At 42.2% G+C, this 24,057-nt stretch overlaps 1 protein-coding gene across 1 annotated transcript; it reads right to left on the reverse strand.

Annotated features, from left to right (window-relative positions):
• Window positions 1-1,342: 1,342 nt before the first annotated feature.
• On the reverse strand, window positions 1,343-23,053 carry DNAJC8 (DnaJ heat shock protein family (Hsp40) member C8). The gene is made up of 9 exons (XM_037498913.2): window positions 22,937-23,053; window positions 20,532-20,633; window positions 13,427-13,483; window positions 11,217-11,283; window positions 10,615-10,709; window positions 8,994-9,065; window positions 4,304-4,395; window positions 3,213-3,288; window positions 1,343-2,157 (listed from the first exon to the last, which is right to left on the reverse strand). The coding sequence occupies exons 1-9, from the start codon at window positions 23,012-23,014 to the stop codon at window positions 2,035-2,037; spliced, it is 762 nt and encodes a 253-aa protein (XP_037354810.1). The 5' UTR covers window positions 23,015-23,053; the 3' UTR covers window positions 1,343-2,034.
• Window positions 23,054-24,057: the final 1,004 nt, after the last annotated feature.

Here is a 24,057-nt window from a genome sequence, read left to right on the forward strand (position 1 = left end):
TTCTACATGACTTCCTTCTGCTTGGCAACTGGTAAGAGGTATTAGAGCTGCCACACCCTTTCTAGACTATGAGGCTATGAGATGCCAAGCCCTCTTGGTGGGGGAAGGGCAGGCACAGTAAGCACCTGCTTGGTGGTACTGGTGACCCATGCACAATTCCTGAAACTGCCTGCCACCAGACTTCTAACATGAGCATGATATTCCCCATTCGTTTATGCTAGTTTTTCCTTGCAGCCAAAAACATTACTAACTGATGCATCACTTCTGGGTTCCTAAAAAGTTACTTCCTCCAGGAAACGTTCCCTGGCTACCAAGAACAGGATCAAGGGACCCATCTCAGAGCAGTAGGAGCACTGAGCCGGAGCTGATCTTTGCCCCATGTACTCCTCCACGTGCTGCAGCAGGCTTCAGGGCGGGCAGCAGGAGCCCCAGGGTGTTCAGCATTTTGTTCCTTAACTGGCAGAGTGAATGAATAAGCACTCCACAGTTGATTGCTGACACAACCACCTTTAGGGTGAACACTGGGCCTGCTCACTTGCAAAGATGGTTTAACTGACACCTCCACTTACCTTTTTTTTAAAGATTTATTTATTTATTCATCCAAGCACTGGGTACAGTCAGAAGCGTGGGTGAGAGAATTCACCAGAGCCAGAGAAGGGAACAGAATAGGCAGAATGACGAAACACACTGCTGAGGGGAGCAGCGGGCGCAGCAGGAGAGGTCTGTCATGCCATGTGGGATCCTCGCCAGTGGCCGGGGATCGAACCGATGCTGCAGAGGCTGCGGGCGGCTTCGCAGCCCAGCACTCAACCGCTGCGCCACCAGGGGAGGCCCCCTCCACTTACCTTTTAAGGAAGGTGTACATGCACATGCTGAACTGAGGGGGTGACGCCTTTGTCCTATGCTGCTCCCTGCCCAGGACAGGTTGCCTTCCCTCAGAACATGGATCAACTGCAGAGTGACTATTCTCCCTCTGTGTCTTGGTTTGGTTTTAGTTAGAGCTTCCCACCTACCCACGCTGCTCTAATTCATTTGTGATTTAGCTACTCAATGGCACTTGGAAGAACAGTGAGACACACAAGCTTCTGTCCCCTCCCAAAGAGAAGCAAATGAGAATTGCACCACCCTTAGCACTGTAAGACACTGTGCCTTGGTGACTACTGATTCATCTATAGCACTGTGAAAGTCTAGTTTCAAGTCACTCGGTTTCTCATCTCTTTTCAACAAATAAGCAGGAGTGAAGCAGGTCTGCCCAACTCCAAAGCAGTGCGGAGATGGCCAAGTCAGGCTAAGGACCCACCCCATGGAATATTACCTAAGGAAGAGTACATCCATAGTTAGAGTATAAAAATTTTATTACACATACAGAGTATTACCACTAACAAATGCAGACAGGCTGGGTAGGACATCATACTACTCAATGAAGGACAGCTAGCTCTTTGGAAAGTGAACAGGTTTGGGTGGCTCGGGGCCTCATGCCACGCGGACTGGTCAGTCAGATGGGAGAGCACATGCCAAACACCATGGGCCATCAGGGCATCAAGGGGCTGCCGTGTATGCCCACTGCCTTCCCTGTCTGATCTGGAGTTTCGAAGGAAGCCACACCCAGAAGCGAGCAACTGAAGCCAAGAGGCTTCCAAAGGTGGCCCAGCTTGTCTCTGAAGTCATGGCAACACCACGTTAAGCAGTATGTTTGATAGGATGATTTCCACAAACTATACACGAAGTGTCTAACCATCACAATTCTGTGAAGTACAAAACATTAAGTTACAGGCTGTGGGGAGAGAAGGCAGCACCCATGGTGTCACCTTCCATTCCTGGTTGGTCTAGGGGCAGGGCATAGGGGAAGGTTTCTTTTTAAACCAAGCCCTCATTTCAATGTACAAAAGAATTTCTCTGATCGATATTAAATTGTATTGAAACAAAATTAACTAAAAAGCAAATACTACTCTATGTTGGGGTGGAAATGGGAGGAAAGAATGAGTCCTTCAAAGCAGGAGGGAAGACAATCGGGAGGCAGTCCAGTGGCTGTGGTCACTCACGCTGCTCCATTTTTACTTTTGGCGGTCTCAGGAAGGTCCGATTTTTCTTCTCTTTCTTCCCCTTTGTATTGGCTTGGAAGTTTCGCCAGCTGTCTACGCGACCATCTCGACTTTCCTAAGCATGAAAGAAGGAAATCTGAGGTGAGAAAACTAGTTAAGGAAAGAAAGGACCTGAACCTGCTCTGCATCCTCTGGTCGCCCAGCGCAGCCCAGCCCAGCTCAGCCCTGCCCTCTGGAGCAATTGGAGAGCAGAGCAGAACAGAGTTTTCTCGCACTTCCATCAGTCCAGGCAAGTGTCACACCATCCCTAGAAGTCAGGAGAAGCGCAGCTGGAATGACGAACACTCTTCACAACAATGAAGGCACCATTTGCTGGGGGCCTCTGAGCTAGACACTTAGCATGTTTTTAACCTCACAAAAAGCTGCTTGCAGTATGCTGGGTCATGGGCACTTCAGGAAGGATGCCACCGAGACTCAGAGAGGTTAAATCCCTTTCTCAAAACTGGATGACTAGCCAGCTCTAGCCACTCCTTCCCCTCTGTCCCCAGAACTTGGATGAATGTTCACGGTCAGCACTAGGCCTTAGTTGTGCTGAGATCCTAGGATCTTTCCCTCCTTGTCAAGCCCTCACTTCTCTTTTCACATGTGCAAAGGGCCAGAGATAAAGTAAACTGTGGTTGCCAACCCCTACCCTGAGACTTAACCTTACAGAAAGACCAAATGTTGCTCAATTTAGGAAACTGGCCGAGCATCTGAAGGATGTAACCAGGGTGTCAAACAGGAATCAAATTCTAAACCCCTAAGTCTCTCAGCAGGCTGGACCCCAAGGTCACAAGAATCTTGGTTCCCACTAACAGAAGTCTGAGTAGGACACTAGTCCAGATCTACCTCCTAAATTAGATGTGCAAGCCATTTTTCTTGAGCCCACCTGGCAGCTGTACCTACCGTAATCTTCAAAAAACCATTCAGGGATCCTCACTGCCCCTGCCAATGCTACAGAGCTGATACGTGGCTGAACCAGGACTCATTCTCCAAAGTTCCCACTCTTCCCCACATAACCCAGTTCCCAGTCTGCTTCTGTCAGTCCTGAGAATGCAAGAGGAACCAAGTTTCTATACTGAGAAGTTTTCTTACTCTGGAATAAAAAGCCATGGCCACCTTGAAATTTACCTCAAAGTTTTTCTGCCACTCCCTTTCTCGCTTAGCTTTTTCTTGCGCTTCAATCTCTTCTTCCCTTTGTCGCTTCCTAAATGGAAAACCAGAAAACCAGATCATAGTATTTATATGATACTTGGAGACTATATTAACCATACCTATTAAGGCATCTCCCCATAGATGCAAACATACACAGTAAATCAGTTCCCTGGGGTTCTACAAAGATGGCTATCTGGAAAGGGCTCAAAGCACTGTTGTGAATGCCTGATTCTAAAACATGCATATGAGACTGAGCAGGGCTGTGGGCAAGAGATAAACACCCATACCTCAGATTAAGGTCATCAAAGCTCACTCAACAAGTCAGAGGTACTGGGCTCAGTTTGTGACAACAGTTCCTTGAGAACCCAGGCCACCTTACTTCAGGAGAATGACCTTTATAATTAACCAGAGGTTCTTACTCAAGATCTCTGGACAAAACCCTATCCCAAACAAGGACATTGCACATAATTTCAACCAGTAAAAAACAGTCACTGCTAAAACAGGGGTGGGAAGAGCACAGGGGACTATGGTGATAGCTCACGGGTGACTGGGCGGTGGGAATTTCATGGGGACTATAACCAAGATGAAAATGCACACATGGTACAAAAATGAAAAATGATGTAAAAAATATATAAAATAATTTAAAAAGTAGTCATTGCTAAACACCAATCAACAATAAACTCAATTAAGCTCAAAATTTCTGATAAACAAAAGAAAAATAAACATTCTGTAAGTGACTACATTGTACAATACTACATACTCACCAAAGCTATAGCTACTCATCAACAAAAGGCCCTGGCCTTAATAACCCTTTTCACTCCAGGAAATAAGAAAGAAAACACACACATTCTTGATTATACATAGACCTGAGCACAGGTCATTTGAATATTTTCCCAAGTCAAAATGTCTTGCCCTGGTGATTGAAAAGTTTGGCTGTAGAAGTTAACTATTTTAGGCGGTCTCTTAAATAACATTCTATGTACTTTCTTCATTAGAAGAATCCCCAAGACCAATTTTGGTTGCTCTAGGCATTTAGATATAGCTTACATGAACACACTCATACATACCTTTCATGCATCTCTTTGGCTTCTCTCTCTTTCCTTTTAATTTCCAGCTCAGCAAACAATTTCATGGTCTGTTTATATACTGCTTGCTTGAACTATAAGAAAATTAAGAACAAAAGAAAATAAAAGTAGGGCCTCCCTAGTGGCGCAAGGGTCAAGACGCAACCTATGAAGCTATCTGCAGCCACTGCAGCATGAGTTTGATCCCCAGCAAGGGAGCTACCCACATAGCACAGCAGGCCTCTCCTGACTCGCCCACTGCTCCCCTCAGCAGTGTACTTTGGTCAATCTGCCTTCTGTTCCACACTGTCTCTGGTGAATCCTCTCACCCTCCCAAATCTCTGGCCTGTACCCCAATTCTTGTATGCATAAATAAATAAATCTTAAAAAAGAAAAGTAGATATTTTACCAGCAACTCGAATTAAGTACTTTTAGATGGAAACTAAGATAAAATCAGATTAGGACCCAGCCGGGGAAAAAATTTCTTCAGAGAAAACCTCTGTGAGGCTAACTCTCTCTCGTGAGATATATACCTGCCTTTGAAATCTTACCACTTTCACCATGCACACAACACACAGGAACCTTATTCTTAGAAGAAAAAGCACCAATAAGGAAAAAATACTGCCCCTTTACATAATTTGAGATCTTGGAGGGTCTTTTCTTCTTAAAAAAAAAACTTCAAAAAACACTTTCATTCTTTTCACAAATACTATATAATAACTATGCGAGGCATTGAACTAGGAACTAAAATATGAAGCTGCTCTCAACCAGCCCAGTCTCAGGGGTCTGCTTGACTATGGCAGAGCTACTACTTGACCCCTCCTGGTTTTCCACATCTGTTCTCCTTCCCATCTATAACCTCTTGTCTTAAGGCACATGGTCACCAAACTTAAAAGTCTGTATTTCCTGGGCCTTCCCTGGTGGCGCAGCGGTTGAGCGCTGGGCTGCAAAGCTGCCAGGAGCCTCTGCAGTGCTGGTTCGATTCCCGGCCGCCAGCGAGGGTCCCACATGGCGCGCAGACCTCTCCTGCCACGCCCACTGCTCCCCTCAGCAGTGTACTTCGGTCCTTCTGCCTGTTCTGCTTCCTGCTCTGGCTCTGGTGAATTCTCTCACCCTCCCGCGCTTCTGACTGTACCCAGTGCTTGTATAAATAAATAAATAAATCTTTAAAAAAATAAGTCTGTATTTCCCAGTCTTCCTTGAAGTGAGATGTAACTTAAGTTTGTTGTTGTTGTTGTTGTTGTTTAGATTTATTTATTTATTTATACAAGCACTGGGTACAGTCACAAGCGCGGGAGGGTGAGAGAATTCGCCAGAGCCAGAGCGGGGAGCAGAGCAGGCAGAAGGACCGAAGTACACTGCTGAGGGGTGCAGCGGGCAGCAGGAGAGGTCTGCGCGCCATGTGGGACCCTCCTCCAGTGGTCGGGGAGCAGCCGGGGATCGAATCGGCGCTGCAGAGGCTGCGGGCAGCTTTGCAACCCAGCACTCAACCACTGCGCCACCGGGGAGGCCCTGTAACTTAAGTTTTAGCCAATAAAGATATAATGAAAACTGATGTAGAAACTTCCTGGGAAATCAGAGGGAGCAGGCTTGTCCCCTTTTGCCCTCACTTCTGCTTGGCACTTGGAGAGGGGATGACATGTCCTGGACTGTGAGGACAGGGGCAACACCCTTGTTAGCAAGGCCACAGAAAAAACAAGACTGCGTGCTCGGATGACATGTGGTCCAGAGCTGCCGCACCAGCAGCTATCTTCCCAAAGACTATTGTACAGAAGAGAAAACAAATCACTTTCTTGTTCAAGCCTTCATTATTTTGTGTCTCAGTGTACGCAGCTGAATTTATATTCTAACTATTACATTGACCAAAAAAGGTTAACACAACAATGGATAGAAAACAGAATTCTATCTTTAAAATGTATCCCCCCCAAAAAAATTTAATATACAAAGAATAGACAATAATCTACCATACAGATTTCATAGAGCCTATATCCTAAAATCAGAGACACTGCAAAATCTGTCACTTGTTTCGTAGTGCAATCTGCCAGGCACTGCTCAATGCTAACAAAATCCAGTCCCCAATAAAGACAAACATCAAAAGAGTGTGGGAGGCTGTAATGAGTATTTCACTATTTTTAGAAACTCTACTCTCCTCATGGACCATTACTAGGGATTTTGAAATTTCTTTTTATTTTGCTGCTTCTTCCAAATTTTCTATCATTAGCATGTGATACTTTATAATCAGGAGAGGTAAAAGACAACCAAAAAAATTAGGATGCTTAAAAAAAAAATTAGGGTTCTTAACTACTTAGAAGAGAAGTAAGGAATATCTGTAAGAGGGTCTTCAGAAAATGCTAGAGGATAATTAAACATAGAATCATCTTAATCTTGGCTCAGTTTTGTGAGTATATAATTTGTCCATGTACTTACTTTTAAGGATTTATAGAGGATTTATAGAGGAGGCCGTCTTGCTACAGAAACTTCCTTTCCACTTCTTGTTTCAGTGGTTTTGCAAATAGCAACTTGTCCCCGCCCCTTCCGTGTGGTAACACTGTTTGCGAGCTATTAGGTCCTCTTTCCTAGTAGGCACCTATTTTGGGTTTACTCTGTGGCAGTATTTAAATAGATACCAAAATAAACAAGAGTAAATCCAAAACAGATGCCTACTAGGAAAGCGGACCTAACAGCTCTCGAGCAGTGTTACTACACAGAGGACGGGACAAGATGGTATTCGCAAAACCACTGAAACAAGAAGTGGCAAGGAAGTTTCTGTAGCAAGATGGCCTCCTCTATAAATCCTTAAAAGTAAGTATATGGACAAATTATATACTCACAAAACTTGAGCCAAGATTAAGATTATTCTAAATGTTTCAGTTTAGTAAAGAAACCAGACACAAGTATTGAAATAGTCTCTCTAATCTGAGCTCCACTAAATAGCACACTGGGTGAACAAGCACTGTCCATTTTTCTGTCAATTATTACCTGAATACGATGAGTGCTTGTGTCTAGTAAACAGCTTTTCACCAAAAGTCACCTGTGGTTGCTCCCAAAGCTGTCTATGCCAGCTGCAACTGCTTCTATACTTATGTAATTCAAGTATTATAGAAATTGATGGCTGTTGTAAAAATAAATGCTTATTGTTACTTTTAAACTAAGTTGAATGTTTATGAAAGATTCAATAGACACGACTCCCTGAAAGTAGCTGCTGCTCAATTAAGTATTAGTAAGACATCTAGAGAAGACTAAGGAAAGAATTACAGCTATCTAAAGAGTTTGCTCTTGGTTCACTTCACAAGTACCTAAGTTTTCATTGTACCTCAAAAGAAATGAGGTAGAAACTATGGGTAATGCTTGTGTTCACATCTTATGAAATACAGCCAACTGCAAATTCCAATCTGCACATGCACAAATAAAACACCACTGCACTATATCAAAAAGGGGTGAATTAGGGCACTTACCCAGTGGCGCAAGTGGTTAAGATGCAGTATTCTGAAGCTATGGGCAACCACTGCAGGGTGAGTTCGATCCCTAGCCAGGGAAGTGACCCACATGGCGTGGCAGACCTCTACTGTCTCGCCCACCGCTCCCCTCAGCAGTCTATTTCAATCAGTCTGCCTATTCTGTTCCTCACTGTGTCTCTGGTGAATCCTCTCACCATGTCCCCTGCCCCCACATCTCTGGCCTGTACCCCAGCTTTTGTATGCATACATAAATCTTTTTTTAAAAAAAAGGGGGGGTGGGCCTCCCCAGTGGCGCAGCGGTTGAGCGCTGGGTTGTGAAGCTGCCCGCGGCCTCTGCGGCAACGGTTCGATCCCCGGCTGCTCCCCGGCCACAGGAGGAGGGTCCCACATGACGCGCAGACCTCTCCTGCCTCCACAGGAGGAGGGTCCCTCATGGCACGCAGACCTCTCCTGCCTCCCGCTGCTCCCCTCAGCAGTGTACTTCGGTCCTTCTGACTGCTCTGCTCCCTGCTCTGGCTCTGGTGAATTCTCTCACCCTCCCGTGCTTCTGACTGTACCCAGTGCTTGTATAAACAAAAAAACAAAAAAAAAAAAAACACAAAAAAAAAAAATAAATAAATAAATAAATAAATAAGTAAATAAAACATGCCTCTATAAAAAAAAGGGGGGGTGAATTAAAAAAAGTGGGGGAGGATGTGTATGTGTGTGTGAATGTATATTTAAATATTTTCAGTTAGGATCAAGAAGATGTGGTACATATATACCATGGAATATTACTCAGCATTCAAAAAAGATAAACACATGCAATTTGCAGCAACATGGATGGCACTGGAAGGGATCATGCTCAGCGAAATAAGCCAAAAAGAAAAAGAAAAATACCGGATGGTCTCACTCATAGCAGGAATCTAGAAAACTTAAATAAGGGACCAGGAAAATGAATATAAGAAAGTGAAAATCAAAATCAACAAAAAACTATGAACCAGAGACACTTTTTGGGGGGTGGGGGCGGGAGGGGAGGATTGGGGTCAGAATGGGGCGTTTGCAATTGTATGGGGGAATATAAAAATAAAATTTAATATTTAAAAAAAAAAAAAATAAATAAATAAATATTTTCAGTTAAAATAAAATGTTTATATAACACATGTGCATCATTCTTCAGGCCTCCCTTTCTTTAATCCACCGATCAGTTATGTGAACCACATGAGATAAGGAGGCTTTGACCATATTAAACTTACCAGCTCAGGATCATCCTCCTCCACATTTGTAGGTTTTCCTTCCTTCTTTAATTGTTTTTTTCGCTCTTTCACCTAGAAAGAATTTTTCCCATCAAAAAATGAGCTAACACTTTGAGAATATCCACTGATGTGTGCACATATGATATGTGTGCCCTTTTCTATAGATACAACACAAAGTTTATGTTAAAAAAATTTTTTTAAATGAGCCTCTCCCCACCCCTCCAAAACAGCAACACTGTCAAGGAACACTAAGAACCAGGGGTCCTTTCTCTAACCTCACCTAAAATCCAAGGATGAATGGGGACCAGAGGGACGTTGTCCCCAATTTACCAGGTCCAAAAAGCCTTTGGTATGTTGAATGGATTACCCGCTTATCTTTCATAGCTATGTATTTATAGCAAAGAAAATACACTTGCCAAGTTTGAGAAGCAACTACAGAATTTGTGGCATTAAGTGTAATTGCTTTCTGGTATTTCTACAACTACATTCTTGACAATTTTCACTGTGAGACTGGCAAAAGTCCCTTACACCAATAATTTTCACATCACACTGATGTTTTTATCACCTTGGTGACCATGGAGATTAAAAAAAATTAGATATACCCATTCACAAGTGAATAATATTTTTCTACTAGACAACAAATCAGTTCCATTACTGCTGCAAAAAATCCTGCGCCTTCCACACCTCAGAAGGCCCTACTGCCACCTTGTGGTCAGAAAGCCTGCGGACAGCTTCTTCACAAAATGCAGGAAGAGTACCACAATGATTTAAGGAAAATTATCAGAAACTTTTCTGATCTCTACCAGAATTTAGTTCCCAGGAGTCACTTCCAACATATGATCAGTAGGGAGTATTTATGACTGTCTGTCTCCTCTTTTTACTCATTTCCTCATTACAGATATACTCACTAGTATTATTACTGGTTTTATACAGTTGTTTCAATTCCAAAGCTCCTCAAAGAAAAAGCTCACATCCATATTCACTCGCAGCTGAAATATCTCTTACAAATGGTCTCAAAGATCTTGTTTCAGCAAGTAAAATATTAAAGCAAAAAACTTTTCTTATCTAAAGACATCTTAACATTTTCGACCACCCAGGAGATTTTGATAGTGCCCCCCCAAAAAAAACCCAGCTAAAACTGAATTTATTTCAGTCAAGTCCTTCCCAACACTGTTAATATAAGTATGTACCACCTATTTAAAAAACCTTTACTCATCTCCCCCCGCCTTTCTCAAGCCCATGTTGCGACCCCTTCATAGAGATAGTAGGAATCAAGAGTCAAGCATCACAAAGGCTGTTTCACGTTTCCACTCTCAGAACGGGGTACTGGACAACATGTGATGAGACGACATGAAATGCTCTCTTGCCACAACATGGGACCGGTATGGGGGTGGGGGGGGGAGTAGGAGCAGCATCCTAGCCATTCCTCATCCTGAGCTCTACAAGTGAACTACACTCTTCTATAGGTCTAAGAATAAACTTTTCTATTCATGTCCACCACAGCCAACGGTGAGCATATAAGCAGTCACAAGTTATGCCAGTGGGCATTGCTACATTAACATTTACCCTCCTACAAGGTGCTAATACTTCCTGTAAACACAGCAGCACTATAAATACTTACAGTGTGTTCCACGTATTCTTTTCCTGCCTGAATTACATCCAGGGCCCTCTTCTTTTGTTCCTGATCCAGTAGCAACTTGTAAGCTTTGTCCACAGCTAATGCAAAACATTGAAATTAACTGTTTCTGCAAACACCCTCTGAAAGTCTGAACTATACTCAGGCAGTGTAAATGGACTTGTGCCATCTAAAAGCATTCCCTACTTTGTTAAACTTATTATTTACTATTGTCAAACTAATTTAAAAAGATACAACTGTAACAATGACTTTCCTCCTGAGCCTTGGAAAAAAAGTAAATATACACTTGAGGCTAAATACACCATATCTAGCTTTAATTCAGTGATAAAATACTTACAATTATTTTTATGTTAAAAAATTATCCTATGCAATAACAGTCTTTGTTAGCAATTAAAGTTGTAACAAAGCAAAGTTAAGGTCTACTTATTATACAGTAATATTTGCTTTAGAATGACAACTGCTCTACTGAAAACCAGTTTCATGACCAGACAATAAAACTATAACAATCTTTTCTTGATCCAGGACAAGGAAGAGTCAGTCTCTGGCACTGACAATGTATTACTCAGAGCAGGTGAATTTACAAATACCTTCAAAAGCCTTTTGTGCTCTGTCAGCATCATCTTGATTTTTGTCAGGATGCACCAATATGGATAACTACAAGAAGAGAAAAGTTAGGTTCATCAATAAGACAATCAGTAACTTTTCACCTGCACTTGGCCTCATTACAACCAAAGGCACTAAGGCAGTACAACAAAAAAGTCTCAGCTAGAATTTTTTTAAAAACTCATTTTTTAAAAAATTAATAACCATCAAAAATGCCCAAAATACTGGACTTTAACATATCTGAAGCAGGGGGTTAAGTCTCAGTACTATCAAGCTATCTCCAACCACTGCAGCATGAGTTCAATCCCTGGCCAGGGAGCTAATCCATATGGCTCAGCAGACCTTTCCAGTCTTTCCCGCTGCTTCCCTCGCAGTATATTTCAGTAGATCTGCCTGTTCTGCTCCCCAGTCTGTCTCTGGTGAATGCTCTCACTCCTGCATCTCTGGCCTACACCCCAGTTCTTACATGCATACATAAATAAAATAAATCTTTTTTAAAAATTGTTTTGACTATGGATTTGAATGCTTGCATATTTAATTAGAAGGACTAAGGCATAGCATTAGGAAATTTGAAATTTAAAAAAAAAGCTTAATATAAAAGTGTAAAATAGAACTTGGGAAATAACCCATTAGGTTATGTAATGGGAGATAATTGAGTAGACAAAGAAAAAAACATCTTCGCTTATTAGTAGATCAGAGGATGATTGTGAGTCAGCAATGTGGGGGCAATGACTGCTGAAGTAGGCATAACGCTGGGTATTAAAACATCATGCAGGAACTGAGAATTATATTCAGCACTGATAAGGCCCTATTAAATATAAAGTACATAGATGAGATAAAGAAGATGGAAAAAGATTAAAAAAAAAAAAAAAGACATGAAATCTAAGAAAATCTAATCTGCAAAGCCATTAAGGGAGAGTGATTATTCAACTCACTGAAGCAAGAACTGAGGGTAACTCAATTGTCAAAACTGGAAGGTTTTTTAAAAGGCTATTATAAAACTTGGGCCTCCGGGCCTCCCTTGTGGTGCAAGGGGTTAAGCACAGTACTGTGAAGCTATCTGCAGCCTCTGCAGCACAAGTTCACGAGTTCGATCCCCGGCTGGCCTGTATGCATAATTTTTTTTTTAATAAATATTTTTATTTATTTATTTATTTATTTATTTATTTATTTATACAAGCACTGGGTACAGTCAGAAGCATGGGAGGATGAGCGAATTCACCAGAGCCAGAGCGGGGAGCAGAGCAGGCAGAAGGACCAAAGTACACTGCTTAGGGGAGCAGCAGGCGGCAGGAGAAGTCTGCGCACCATGTGGGTCCCTCCTCCAGTGGCAGGGGAGCAGCCAGGGATCGAACCGGCGCTGCAGAGGCTGCAGAGGCTGCGGGCAGCTTCGCAACCCAGCGCTCAACCGCTGCGCCACCGGGGAGGCCCCATAATTTTTTTTTTTAAAAAGATTACTATGTAGGGCCTCCCCTGGTGTCCCAGCGGTTTTTTGAGCGCTGGGCTGCGAGGCTGCCCGCAGCTCGCTCCCAGCACTGGTCGTTTCCTCAGCCACCGGCAAGGGTCCCACAAAAATAAATAAATAAATAAATAAAAAGCTACTATAAAACTTTATACCCTTTATTAAACTTGAGCATATGCAAGAATCAGACATTGTCTCTCCTTTCCTAGAGAACTTTTCAGAAAACACAGCTTATATTAACACAGGTATCTTTTAGGCACTCATTTAAGTTTGCAAAAAATAAAATGATTAAGGAAAGGAGCCTTAGAAATAAAAAATTATTATGAATCATTTAATATATTCTCTCCTGGAAGGCAGAGTAAAGATTTAGCAAATATGACGAGTTCACAATCCCCAGCCAGGGAGCTGACCCACATGGTGCAGCAGCAGACCTCTCCTGACTCACCCACTGCTCCCCTCAGCAGTGTATTTCAGTCAATCCACCTGTTCTGTTCCCCACTCTGTCTCTAGTGAATCCTCTCACCCTCTGCATCTCTGGCCTGTTCCCCAGTTCTTGTATGCATAAATAAATAAATCTTAAAAAAAAAAAGTTACAAAGCCCTAAGTAAAAAAAAAATTAAAAAAAGATTTAGTTTTGGCCCAAAGTCATATTAGCAAATCCTAAAATAATTATGTGCCTAAATACATTTTCAAAAGGTTCAAACTCCAATTTAAAGAGAAATAGTACTGTACCTGCCGAAACCTCTTTTTTATTTCTTCATCTGTCACTTCAGGATCTATCTGAAGAACCTGGAAGAATCAAAATCAAAACTGTAAAAGAGATTAAAAGAATGTATAAATTTAAGAGGTGCCCAGTAATTATACATATTATAATCAGCATCAAAATAGTACTAATAGTACTAAAAGAAAAGTAATAATTTACCCTACAACCAGAAATATGTTTCCAGTCTTGAGAAAATGTCACATTTCTCCTTCATTATTTAAGTACCCTCCCTACCACACACTCATACACTTAATCTCTGCAGATGTGAAGAAAGCACTGCAGCTCAACAGGGGAAAAAAATCTCACCTGGCCACCTGGTATTTATCTCATCCAGAAATGCCCACTTGTGCCACTCTATAGCAGCAATTTACACCACCCAGTGGTCCTCAAGCCACAGTGAATATCAGAACCAAACTGCAAAAACCTGAAGGCAATGCTCCGCACCCACTCTAGGCAAGTCTGTTTCCCAATCACAGAACTGGGGTATGGCCAAATGGCAGGGAACATTTGTAGTTTTTGATTATCATTGTTTTAAAAATAATCATTGCTTTCCACTCTGGATATTTTAGCACTGATATTAAGGATTCTGACACCATCACCACAAATACATACATTTGCTCAAACATTTACATAGTAGCTACTCCCACCTGCACATACTGCTATATACTAAAAATGTAACCATAAATAAGCAGGAAAGACCTTTTTTAAAGTGCTTTTTAGGGCCTCCCTGGTGGCACAAGGGGTTAAGCAGAGCATGGTGAAGATGTCCGCAGCCTCTGCAGCATGAGTTTGATCCACAGGCTGTCAGTCTGCCTGTTCTGTTCCCTACTCTGTCTCTGATGAATCTTCTCACCCCCCTGCACCTCTGGCCTGTCCCCTAGTTCTTGTATGCATAAATAAATGTTTTGTTTTAAGTGAAATACACTGAAATACACTGCTGAGGAGAGCAGCTGGTGAGACAGGAGAGGTCTGCTGCACCATGTGGGCTAGCTCCCTGGCTGGGGATTGAACTCATGCCGCAGTGGCTGGTGATAACCCCTGAGTCACCAGGGAGACCCTCTGACCATATAATTTATCCAATTGTTTGCTAAGGTTATTAGTGTTTCTTGTGGAGATCTGACTGGTTAGATTCTTTTAATCTCTTTTACAGTTTTGATTTTGATTCTTCCAGGTGTGGGGGGGTGTGAGAGGATTCACCAGAGACAGAGTGGGGGGTACAACAGGTGGACTGACTGAAATACACTGCTAAGGGGAGCAGCAGCGAGACAGGAGAGCTCTGCTGCATCATGTGGGTTAGCTCCCTAGCCGGGGATTGACCTCGTCACAGTGGCTGCCAATAGCTCCATAGTGCTGAGACTTAACCCCTTGTGCCACCAGGGAGGCCCCTCCCTTGGAGATCTTAAACTGATTCTGATTCAGTTGCACTTAAGTGGAGCCTGCTTTTCTGAATTTTTGACAAAACTTCTCACCTTCTGCCATTTCAGCACCTTCCTCTGGCCTTGAATACTAAGTAAATATATAACAGGTGCTATATTGAATCCATAAACTACACTATGACACCATCCTTTTAATTGTGTATCTGCTAACATTACTTTAAAAAGCACTTTTTTTTTTAAAGATTTATTTATTGGGCCTCCCTGGTGGTGCAAGGGGTTAAGATGCAACCTATGAAGCTATCTGCAGCCACTGCAGCATGAGTTCAATCCCTGGCCAGCCAGGGAGCATCCCACATGGCGCAGCAGACCTCTCCTGACTCGCCCACTGCTCCCCTCAGCAGTGTACTTTGGTCAGTCTGCCTGTTCTGTTCCTCAATCTGTCTGTGGTGAATCCTTTCACCCCCCCACACCTCTGGCCTACCCTATTCTTGTATGCATATAAATAAATCTTTAAAAATATATATTAGGGCCTCCCTGGTGGCGCAGCGATTGAGCGCTGGGTTGAGAAGCTGCCCGCAGCCTCCACGGCGCCGGTTCGATACCTGGATGCTCCCCGGCCACCAGAGGAGGGTCCCACATGGCGCGCAGACCTCTCCTGCCGCCCGCTGCTCCCCTCAGCAGTGTACTTCAGTCCTTCTGCCTGCTCTGCTCCCCGCTCTGGCTCTGGTGAATTCTCTCACCCTCCCGTGCTTCTGACTGTACCCAGTGCTTGTATGAATAAATAAATAAATAAATATTTAAAAAAAAAAAAAATATATATTAAAAAAATTATATGATCATGTGTCCCCTTTCCATGGTAATATGCTCATTTGAAAAAGTATGGCTAAATAAAAGAATATACCATCAAATTCTTCATCATCTCTCAAACAAATAATCTCCCCTGCCCTCCCCAAAATCATATCAAAAGTATCCTTTAAATGTTTCATCTTCCCTTTCTCGTTTTGAACAATGTACTACAAATACATGAAATGGGGGTAGGCAAAGTAGACAGCTACTCCAGGTTGTTGGGGGTGGGGGGGAGTCAAGATGACCCAGAGCAGGGTCAGAGCCCACTGGGACAAAGAAGTCAGTGACCACAGGGGGAGTGGTGGCCAGGCGCAGGGCACTGAAGCCCAAAGGGTAGAGCAGAATATCCACACAGAGGGTAGTCCAACACAGAATGCCAAAATGGGTTGAGGAATGCCATGGGGAGGCAGCCTGGCATAAGGCATTAGAACCCTAGCCAGGAGAGGAAGCAAGCATGGGAGGGTAACCCAGTCCCAGGTGTCAGAGCTCAAAAGGCATAAGGAAGACACCTTCCTCGTAGAAGTAGTTCAACATGGGTATTTGAGACCAAGCGGGGAAAGGAAAGGGACCACAATAGACAATGGCTTGACAGAGGATATAGGACCCCAAGCAGGGACATAGCCACAAAAGGGTGGCCTAACTTGGGGTGGGAAGCCTGCATACATGGAGTGGATGCCCATGCAGGAGGCATGCAAAGTCAAGAGGGAAGCCCAACAAAGACATCAAAGATGTCCAGGCACTGGCAGCTGCAACCTGAGCACACTGAAGAGAACGCCATGGGGGGAAGTAACCTGGAATGTGGAGTTAGAGCCCAAAGAAGTAGAAGAGAGTATTCCTGAAAGAAGGCAGCATGACACCAGGTGACAACGCCAGAGCAAAATAAATAGCACCTGCTTGGTGAGAAGGATGTAGGAGTCCAAGAGGGATGAAAAGAGTTCCCAGGACATGAAGGGCAGGTGCAGGGAGCCAGAGCTGGTTGAGGAATCCACAATGAGGGATAATCTCACATAGGATTCCGATGCTCAGATGAAGGGAGATGGGTTTTTGAACAGGGAGGCAGCCTGGTATTGTCTCAGTGAAGTGAAATGAGGAGCATTCATTTGAGGGAAGGAATGGCAATGAGAAATCAGCTGCACACCGAAGGGTCAATTAAGTAAAATGTCTATTAAAGATAGTGAGAGTCAGATTTCTCACTATTAGAGAAAAGGACTTTAAACATGGAGAAGAAAAACAAACTAGAATTAACACTGAGGTGCTAGATTAAAACTGGATGTACATATGGGTGTGTATACACACACACACACACACACACACACTCCTTAGTCCTATCGATCAACAGGGTGTGGGAGTAGTGACATCCCATCAACAATGAGGACACCCAGCACCCAAATCTTAACTTCCAAATACCATTGTTCATGAGAAGGAACCAGGACTCTTAGGTGAAATGGCTTATTTCAGGCAGGCTGGGCCAGCTAAAGTACAAGAGTGCCTAGAAATCAAAGAATGATAAAAACTTATCAAAAAGACAGGAGCCAGCTTGAAAAGTAACCTACTAAACAAAACTGGGACAATTTGAGCATCAAAATAAATAATATTGAAAGAAAACCCATGGAATAAAATAGGAAACCCCAAGGACAGGGTATTGAGAGTCTCATTACCTCCCAATAAAACACTTAGTAACAAAAGGAGAAAAAAGTAACTTCGTGAAGAAACCTAGCAGGCTCCTCTTTAAATGATCAAGTTAAAACCTCAAGACAGGGCCTCCCCTGCGGTGCAGTGGTTGAGCGCTGGGTTGCAAGACTGCCCGAAGCCTCTGCAGCGCCGGTTCGATCCCCCGGCTGCTCCCCGGCCACTGGAGAAGGGTCCCGCAGACCTCTCCTGCCGCCCACTGCTCCCCTCAGCAGTGTACTTCGGTCCTTCTGCCTGCTCTGCTCCCCGCTCTGGCTCTGGTGGATTCTCTCACCCTCCCGCGCTTCTGACTGTACCCAGTGCTTGTATAAATAATAAATAAATGAATAAATAAATCTTTAAAAAAAAAAACCCTCAAGTTATGGGATAAATCAAAATTGTGTACAACTTCGTAAGTTGCAAGAGAAAATGCAGCACCACTTCACTGATACTCTTACCAACACTGCTATAACTGTATCAAATAAAAAGAAACATTAGACAAGGTCAAGTTGAGAGATAATGCCACAAAATAACTGGCCTGTAATCTGCAGAAGTGTCAAGGTCACAAAACTGAGGAACTGTTCCAGACAGGAGACTAAAGAGAAATGAGAACTAAATTTAAAAGGAGATTCTGGGGCCTCCCCGGTGGCGCAGCGGTTGAGCGCTGGGTTGCGAAGCTGCCCGCGACCTCTGCGGCGCCTGTTCGATCCCCAGCTGCTCCCCGGCCACCAGAGGAGGGTCCCACATGGCACGCAGACCTCTCCTGCCGCCCGCTGCTCCCCTCAGCAGTGTACTTCGGTCCTTCTGCCTGCTCTGCTCCCCGCTCTGGCTCTGGTGAATTCTCTCACCCTCCCGCGCTTCTGACTGTACCCAGGGCATGTATAAACAAAACAAACAAACAAACAAATAGATAAATAAAAGCATGCCTCTATAAAAAAAAATAAAATAAAATAAAAGGAGATTCTGGGCTGGATCCTTTTACTATAAAGGATATTATTGAGACAATTAGCAAATATGAATGGGATCTGAGGATTATATAATATCAAGGTATCAGTATTATCTCCATATTTTGATGGTTATATTGTGGTTTGGTAGTAGAATGTTGTTTGTAGGGAAAACACACCAAGTATTTCAGAGTAATGGACCATCATATTGACAACTTAGTCTCAAACAGCTCAAGGAAGTTTCATAGTATACTTGAACCTTTCCATAAACCTAGTTTCAAAAAAAAAAAAAACCCTTGAAAAATCAATCCCCCCAAAAAAAAATTACTCCTCAAAAAAAAAAAAAAACAATGATGAACCCTGAAATATCCTAAGAAAAATAAGCAACACAGAAAAAGACAAATACTATTATGTATAAGACACCTAGAATAGGCAAACTCATTGACAGAAAGTTGAACAGAAGTTACCAAAGGGGCTGGAGGCAGGACTAACAGGGAGTTGTTTAAGGAATTTAGAGTTTCTTTAGTGGGTAATGAAAAAGTTCTGCAAAGAGACAGTGGTAACAGTTGCACACTGTGCATGTACTTAATGCCACAGAACTGTACATGTAAAATGGTTAAAGTGGTGAATTTTATATTATGTCTTACCACAATTAAAAAAGTGAGGAAAAAAATTCTTGTAAGTGTTCACTAGGTTATTTTCACTAGATGTAACATTCATTACAAATTATTTATAATTGTGAACAATTAGAAACTAAAAAAGCCTACAGTAAAGGAATTATTAACAATTATGACTTGACATTATAGAAAAATGCGTTATGTAACTACAGCATTTAAAAGGACATGACATGTATCATCTTTCTTGCTCTTTAAACAAAACTTTTTAAATTACACAGGTAGGATCCTCCCTGGTGGTGCAGGGGTTAAAGTCTCAGCGCTATCAAGCAATAGCCATTACAGCATAAATTTGATCCCCAGCCAGGGAACTAACCCATATGGCGCAGCAGACCACTCCTGTCTTGCCCACTGCTCCCCTCAGCAGTGTATTTCAGTCAATCCACCTGTTGTGCTCCCCACTCTGTCTCTGGTGAATCCTCTTACCCCTCATTCCTCTGGCCTATACCCCAGTTCTTGTATGCATTTAAAAAAAAAAAATTAAACAGGTAGCATGTAGAAAGTAACTATTTCTCTTAGGCAGAATTATACATCATTATTTAGTCTCTATATTTCTATTTTTGTAAGAACTATAATTTATTTTTATAATCAAAAAATTTTTTAAGTCATAAAAGGAAACCCCCAAAATTGTGTATGTGGGGCCTCCCTGGTGGCTCAAAGAGTCTTAAGCACTGCGCTATGAAGCAGTCTGCAGCCTCTGCAGCATAAGTTTGATCCCCAGCCAGCCAGAGAGAAATCCACATGGCGAAGCAGACCTCTCCTGGCTCACCCGCTGCTACCCTCAGCAGTGTATTTCAATCAGTCTGCCTGTTCTGTTCCCCACTCTGTCTCTGGTGAATCCTCTCACACCCCACACCTCTGGCTTGTACCCCAGCTCTTGTATGCATAAATAAATAATTTTTTTTTAAAAAAATGTGTATTTGGTTTGTCCACAATCTTGTGATCATTTTTTGGTTGCCTTTTTTAAAAAAAAGATTTATTTCTATTTATTTATGCATATATGCATACAATTACAGGGGTGTAGGCCAAAGGTGTTGGGGGCGTAAGAGTAGGGAGAAGAACAAGCAGATATACTGAAATACACTGCTGAGGGGAGCAGCAGGCAAAACAAGAGAGGTCTGCTGTGCCATGTGGGTTAGCTCCCTGGTCAGGGATCAAATTCATGCTGTAATGGCTATCTTTTACTTGATAGCGCTGAGACTTTAACCCTTGCGCCACCAGGGAGGACGCTGCTTTTCTTTTTTTTTTTTTTTAATTGTGGTGCAATGGAGAAGTTTTAACCAGTAAATTAAATCAAAGACTCTAAACTGGCCAAGGTTAACTATCCCTTCACATCTGAAGATAAATCTGAAATCTGTATATACAGAGATTGCTACAAGATGGAGAATATTTGCTAGAGCAAAGACCATCTCATTTTCCTTAACATGCTACCGCTCAAGCTCTGTTCACAATCAAACTACCCAAGTTCAGGTCCAACTATGACACAAAAGAGGTGTGTAATCTGATGTAAGTAGGTATGCAACTATGCAAAGCTCCCCTTCACAGAGGCCACAGCAATCAGCTCACCTCAAACGGGTTCAAATTAAAGTAGGAAGAACCAGGACGGGTCAATCTTTCAATCTGATTTTTGGATGTTAGAACTGAATCTCTCTTCTCTATTTGTTTCACCTAAAATTAAGGAGATAAAAATTTCATTAGTAAAGCATAGTAACAAATTGAATTGTCTATCTTGTTCAATGTTGTCTATGCTATTCAATGACATATTCTGAAAATACTTATTTGTGTGTCTACATGTACAACATGTTTTGTTAAATACTGTGAAGAATAATTACAATTACCATTTATTGAATTTTAAGACTGCAAAATCTTTACGGCTTTTACAGAAAGAGTGAAATTCCTTCCACTCAACAATATCCTATATGGTAGATACTATTATCCCCACTTCACAGATGAGAAAACTGAGATTTACAGGTTGAATTATTTCCAGTTATCAAACTTGTAAAACAGAACTTGAACCCAAACAGTTGGACTCCAGAGCAGGCATAAAGAGGATTCAAAGATCAATCACAGTCATCATCTTCAAAGACCTTCCATTCTGATGCAGATATACTTGTTATTTTCCTGTTTAATTTATATATTTTACCTTAAGAAAGGAAAAATAGTTATACTAAAATACATACAAAAAGCAGCATTTAAAATGTGCATAGGAGGATGCAAATAACTCTCAAGAAAAATGTCTGACCTGAAGACAATGCTAAAGAGAATAAAGAGAGAAAAAGAATAAAAGACAACAAAGAGGGAAGAGAAAGAGAAGGAAGAAAACAAGCACCATGTAGTCCCAGGAAAACATTCTTGGTACCACTCTCAGAGATGGAATGAGAGCTGGTATACACCATTTCTATTCCTATGGTTGAAAAGAGATTGAAAAAATTTTCAGTAACATAAAGCCTCATTACTTCTGAGCATATTCCTTCCTCATTCTTTTTAAAATAGTTTCCACCCTTTTCCATACTATCTATTTTTCCAGAATTGTATTTTCACATAGCAATTGACCTATCTCCTACATTTGTTTATCCTCCACAGTATGCAAGTTCTATAAAGAGAGTATTTTTGTCTCTGTTGTTCCCTGTATCTCCAACACCTAAGCAGTAGTACTCTAATACATGTCAGGTACTCAAAAAATGGTTGAATGCTGATTGGTAGATCTTCCTTTAGAGACTTTCTCTCATTCAATTGAAAAATACCACGGTTGCTTTTTTTTTTTTTTTTTTTAAGTAAGATGGTAAGTGAAACAAGTTCCACTATAATTGCTGAGCAGTCAGAGGCCAAAAACTTTGGTACCAAGTTGGAAGTTCCAGGTAAGGAAGAAGTCAATTCAGGATTGACTTTCAAATGATTAGAAGTTTCAAAAAGGCAAACCAGAAAGTATGTGCTAATATTCCTTTTTAAATTTGATACTTTGTAAAAACTACTATCTAACAGTATAACAAATATCAAATAAAAGATGAACAGTGAAATGGTGCTTAACGGAGCTCATAATCTAGAAGAGGAGGAACTCTATTCCTCAAATCAATGTCAACTTAATGAGGTCTATCTTCAACCTGCTTTTAACTCTGAGAAGGATACTTGTGCGTTAGATGTTAAGACCTCTTTTTAAAATCTCTAACTCTCTTAAAAACTCGTTTTAAATGTCAGCTCTGCTTTTGCAAACGTAAAAACTAAGGATCTGCAAAACTAATGCCTTGAAAGAATGCAATCTGTCCTGACAACTACCTTGTATAAATCCAATCTGAGGTTTTTTGACTCCAAAGGGCATGTCTTTTCTTTCCTCTACTCCTTCATTCACACAGTATTTCCTTAGTAACCACTACATAGTAGGAGCTTGAGATGCAAGAGTAAACGAGGCTCAGACCAAACTTACTCTCCTCCTAACATAATAGCATGCTGTTGTGTACTATAAGCTCCCGAACAAATTACTTCACCTCCCTAAACCTCAGGTCTGACATCTGTAAAACGAAGATAATGCCTACCTGGCCCGATGCATAGTGCCTGGCGTTCCCAAATGACATGAATAACTACTAATATAACTCATCACAGAGGACTAAGAGTAGAAAATGTTTCCGTTTAGAATGAAAATGGAGATCAAGATGGTTAAGTAGTTCCCGCTAAGGTCCAGCATCTGCCAGACCCTGTCAGACTCCGTAACTTCGCGCGCGCCCAGGCACTTCGTTGGCCACTCTCCTGGTCTCCCAGCAGGAGAGAGACCCGGGTCCCTTTTTTGTTGCCCAAGGGAACCCCAACAACCATCAGGGGGCGACGAGCACACATACCCCCAACCCCCATCGCCCCGAAGGCCAGACCGGAGGGGCCGCCCAACGGTCCAGGCCAGGAGGATCACTGCCTTTCACCCGCAGGAACAGTAGGGCCAGGCGGGATCTCCCCTCTGCCACTATCCCTCATTCAGTGTTCACCTCACTGTAGAAGGTCATAAATGCTTCCTCCGTGCTGCCTCCACCGCCCGAAGCCCCGCTCTCTCCTGGAGCCGCCATTTCCCCGGCCCAGCCACCACGTGACTCTTCTGCGCAGGCGCCGCCTCACGTGATTCTTACTGGTCCGCCCCTCTAACTCCGCCCCCTTCCCTGCGAACCTTAAAGGGCTCGCATCCCGGCTAGGCTAGTCTATGTAGAATTTTAATTCGGGTGAATTATAGGTAACCTACAATTAATCATTATAATGTGGAGAATTAATTACATTTACGGTGTTGTGCAACCACCACTTCAATTTCAATTTCAATTTCAGCACTTCAAATAGCTGGCACCTCTTAAGCAGTTACTCCACATTCTCTCTTCATTCCAACTACTGGCAACTAATCTGTGATCTGTATCTATGGGTATACCTAGTCTGGATATTTCATATAAATGGAATCACTCAATATATGGCCACTTACTATGTTTTCAAGATTCATCCAAGATATAGTATGTGTCATTACTTCATTACTTTTTATGGTGAATAATATTTCACTATATATATATATATATATATATCACAATTTGTTTATTCATCAGTTGGTGGACATTTGGGTTGTTTCTTTTAGATATTGTGAAATTGTACTGCTATGAACACGCATGTACATGTATTTGTTTGAGTACAATTTTCAATGGGGGGATGGGGTATATAATTCTCAAGCGTCACCATAAGTGACAGGAGTGTTGAAGTAACTTGCCTAAAAGTGAAGTTGCTGAGTCATGTGGTAATGTTATATTTAACTTTGTGAGCAACTGCCAAGCTGTTTTCCACAACAGCCAAACCATTTTACATTCCCACAGCAACATACAAGGGTTATAGAGGGCTGTAATTACTGCACAACCTAACTCACACTTATTTTTCCATTTTAAAAAATTATAGCCACCCTAGTGCCCAGATAATCTTTTACACAAACTCAGCAAGACCCTCTACTGAATGCCCAATCTAGGAAATAATGAAGAAACAGCAGTATCTAAAAACTAGGAACAGGGCCTCCCTGGTGGCCCAAGGGGTTAAGCATGCACAATGAACCAATACACAGCCTCTGCAGCACGGAGTTTGAGTTTGA

The sequence above is a fragment of the Talpa occidentalis genome, unplaced genomic scaffold (assembly GCF_014898055.3).
Source record: "Talpa occidentalis isolate TD23 unplaced genomic scaffold, MPIMG_talOcc4v2.1 talOcc4.9, whole genome shotgun sequence".
Classification (NCBI taxonomy): domain Eukaryota; kingdom Metazoa; phylum Chordata; class Mammalia; order Eulipotyphla; family Talpidae; genus Talpa; species Talpa occidentalis.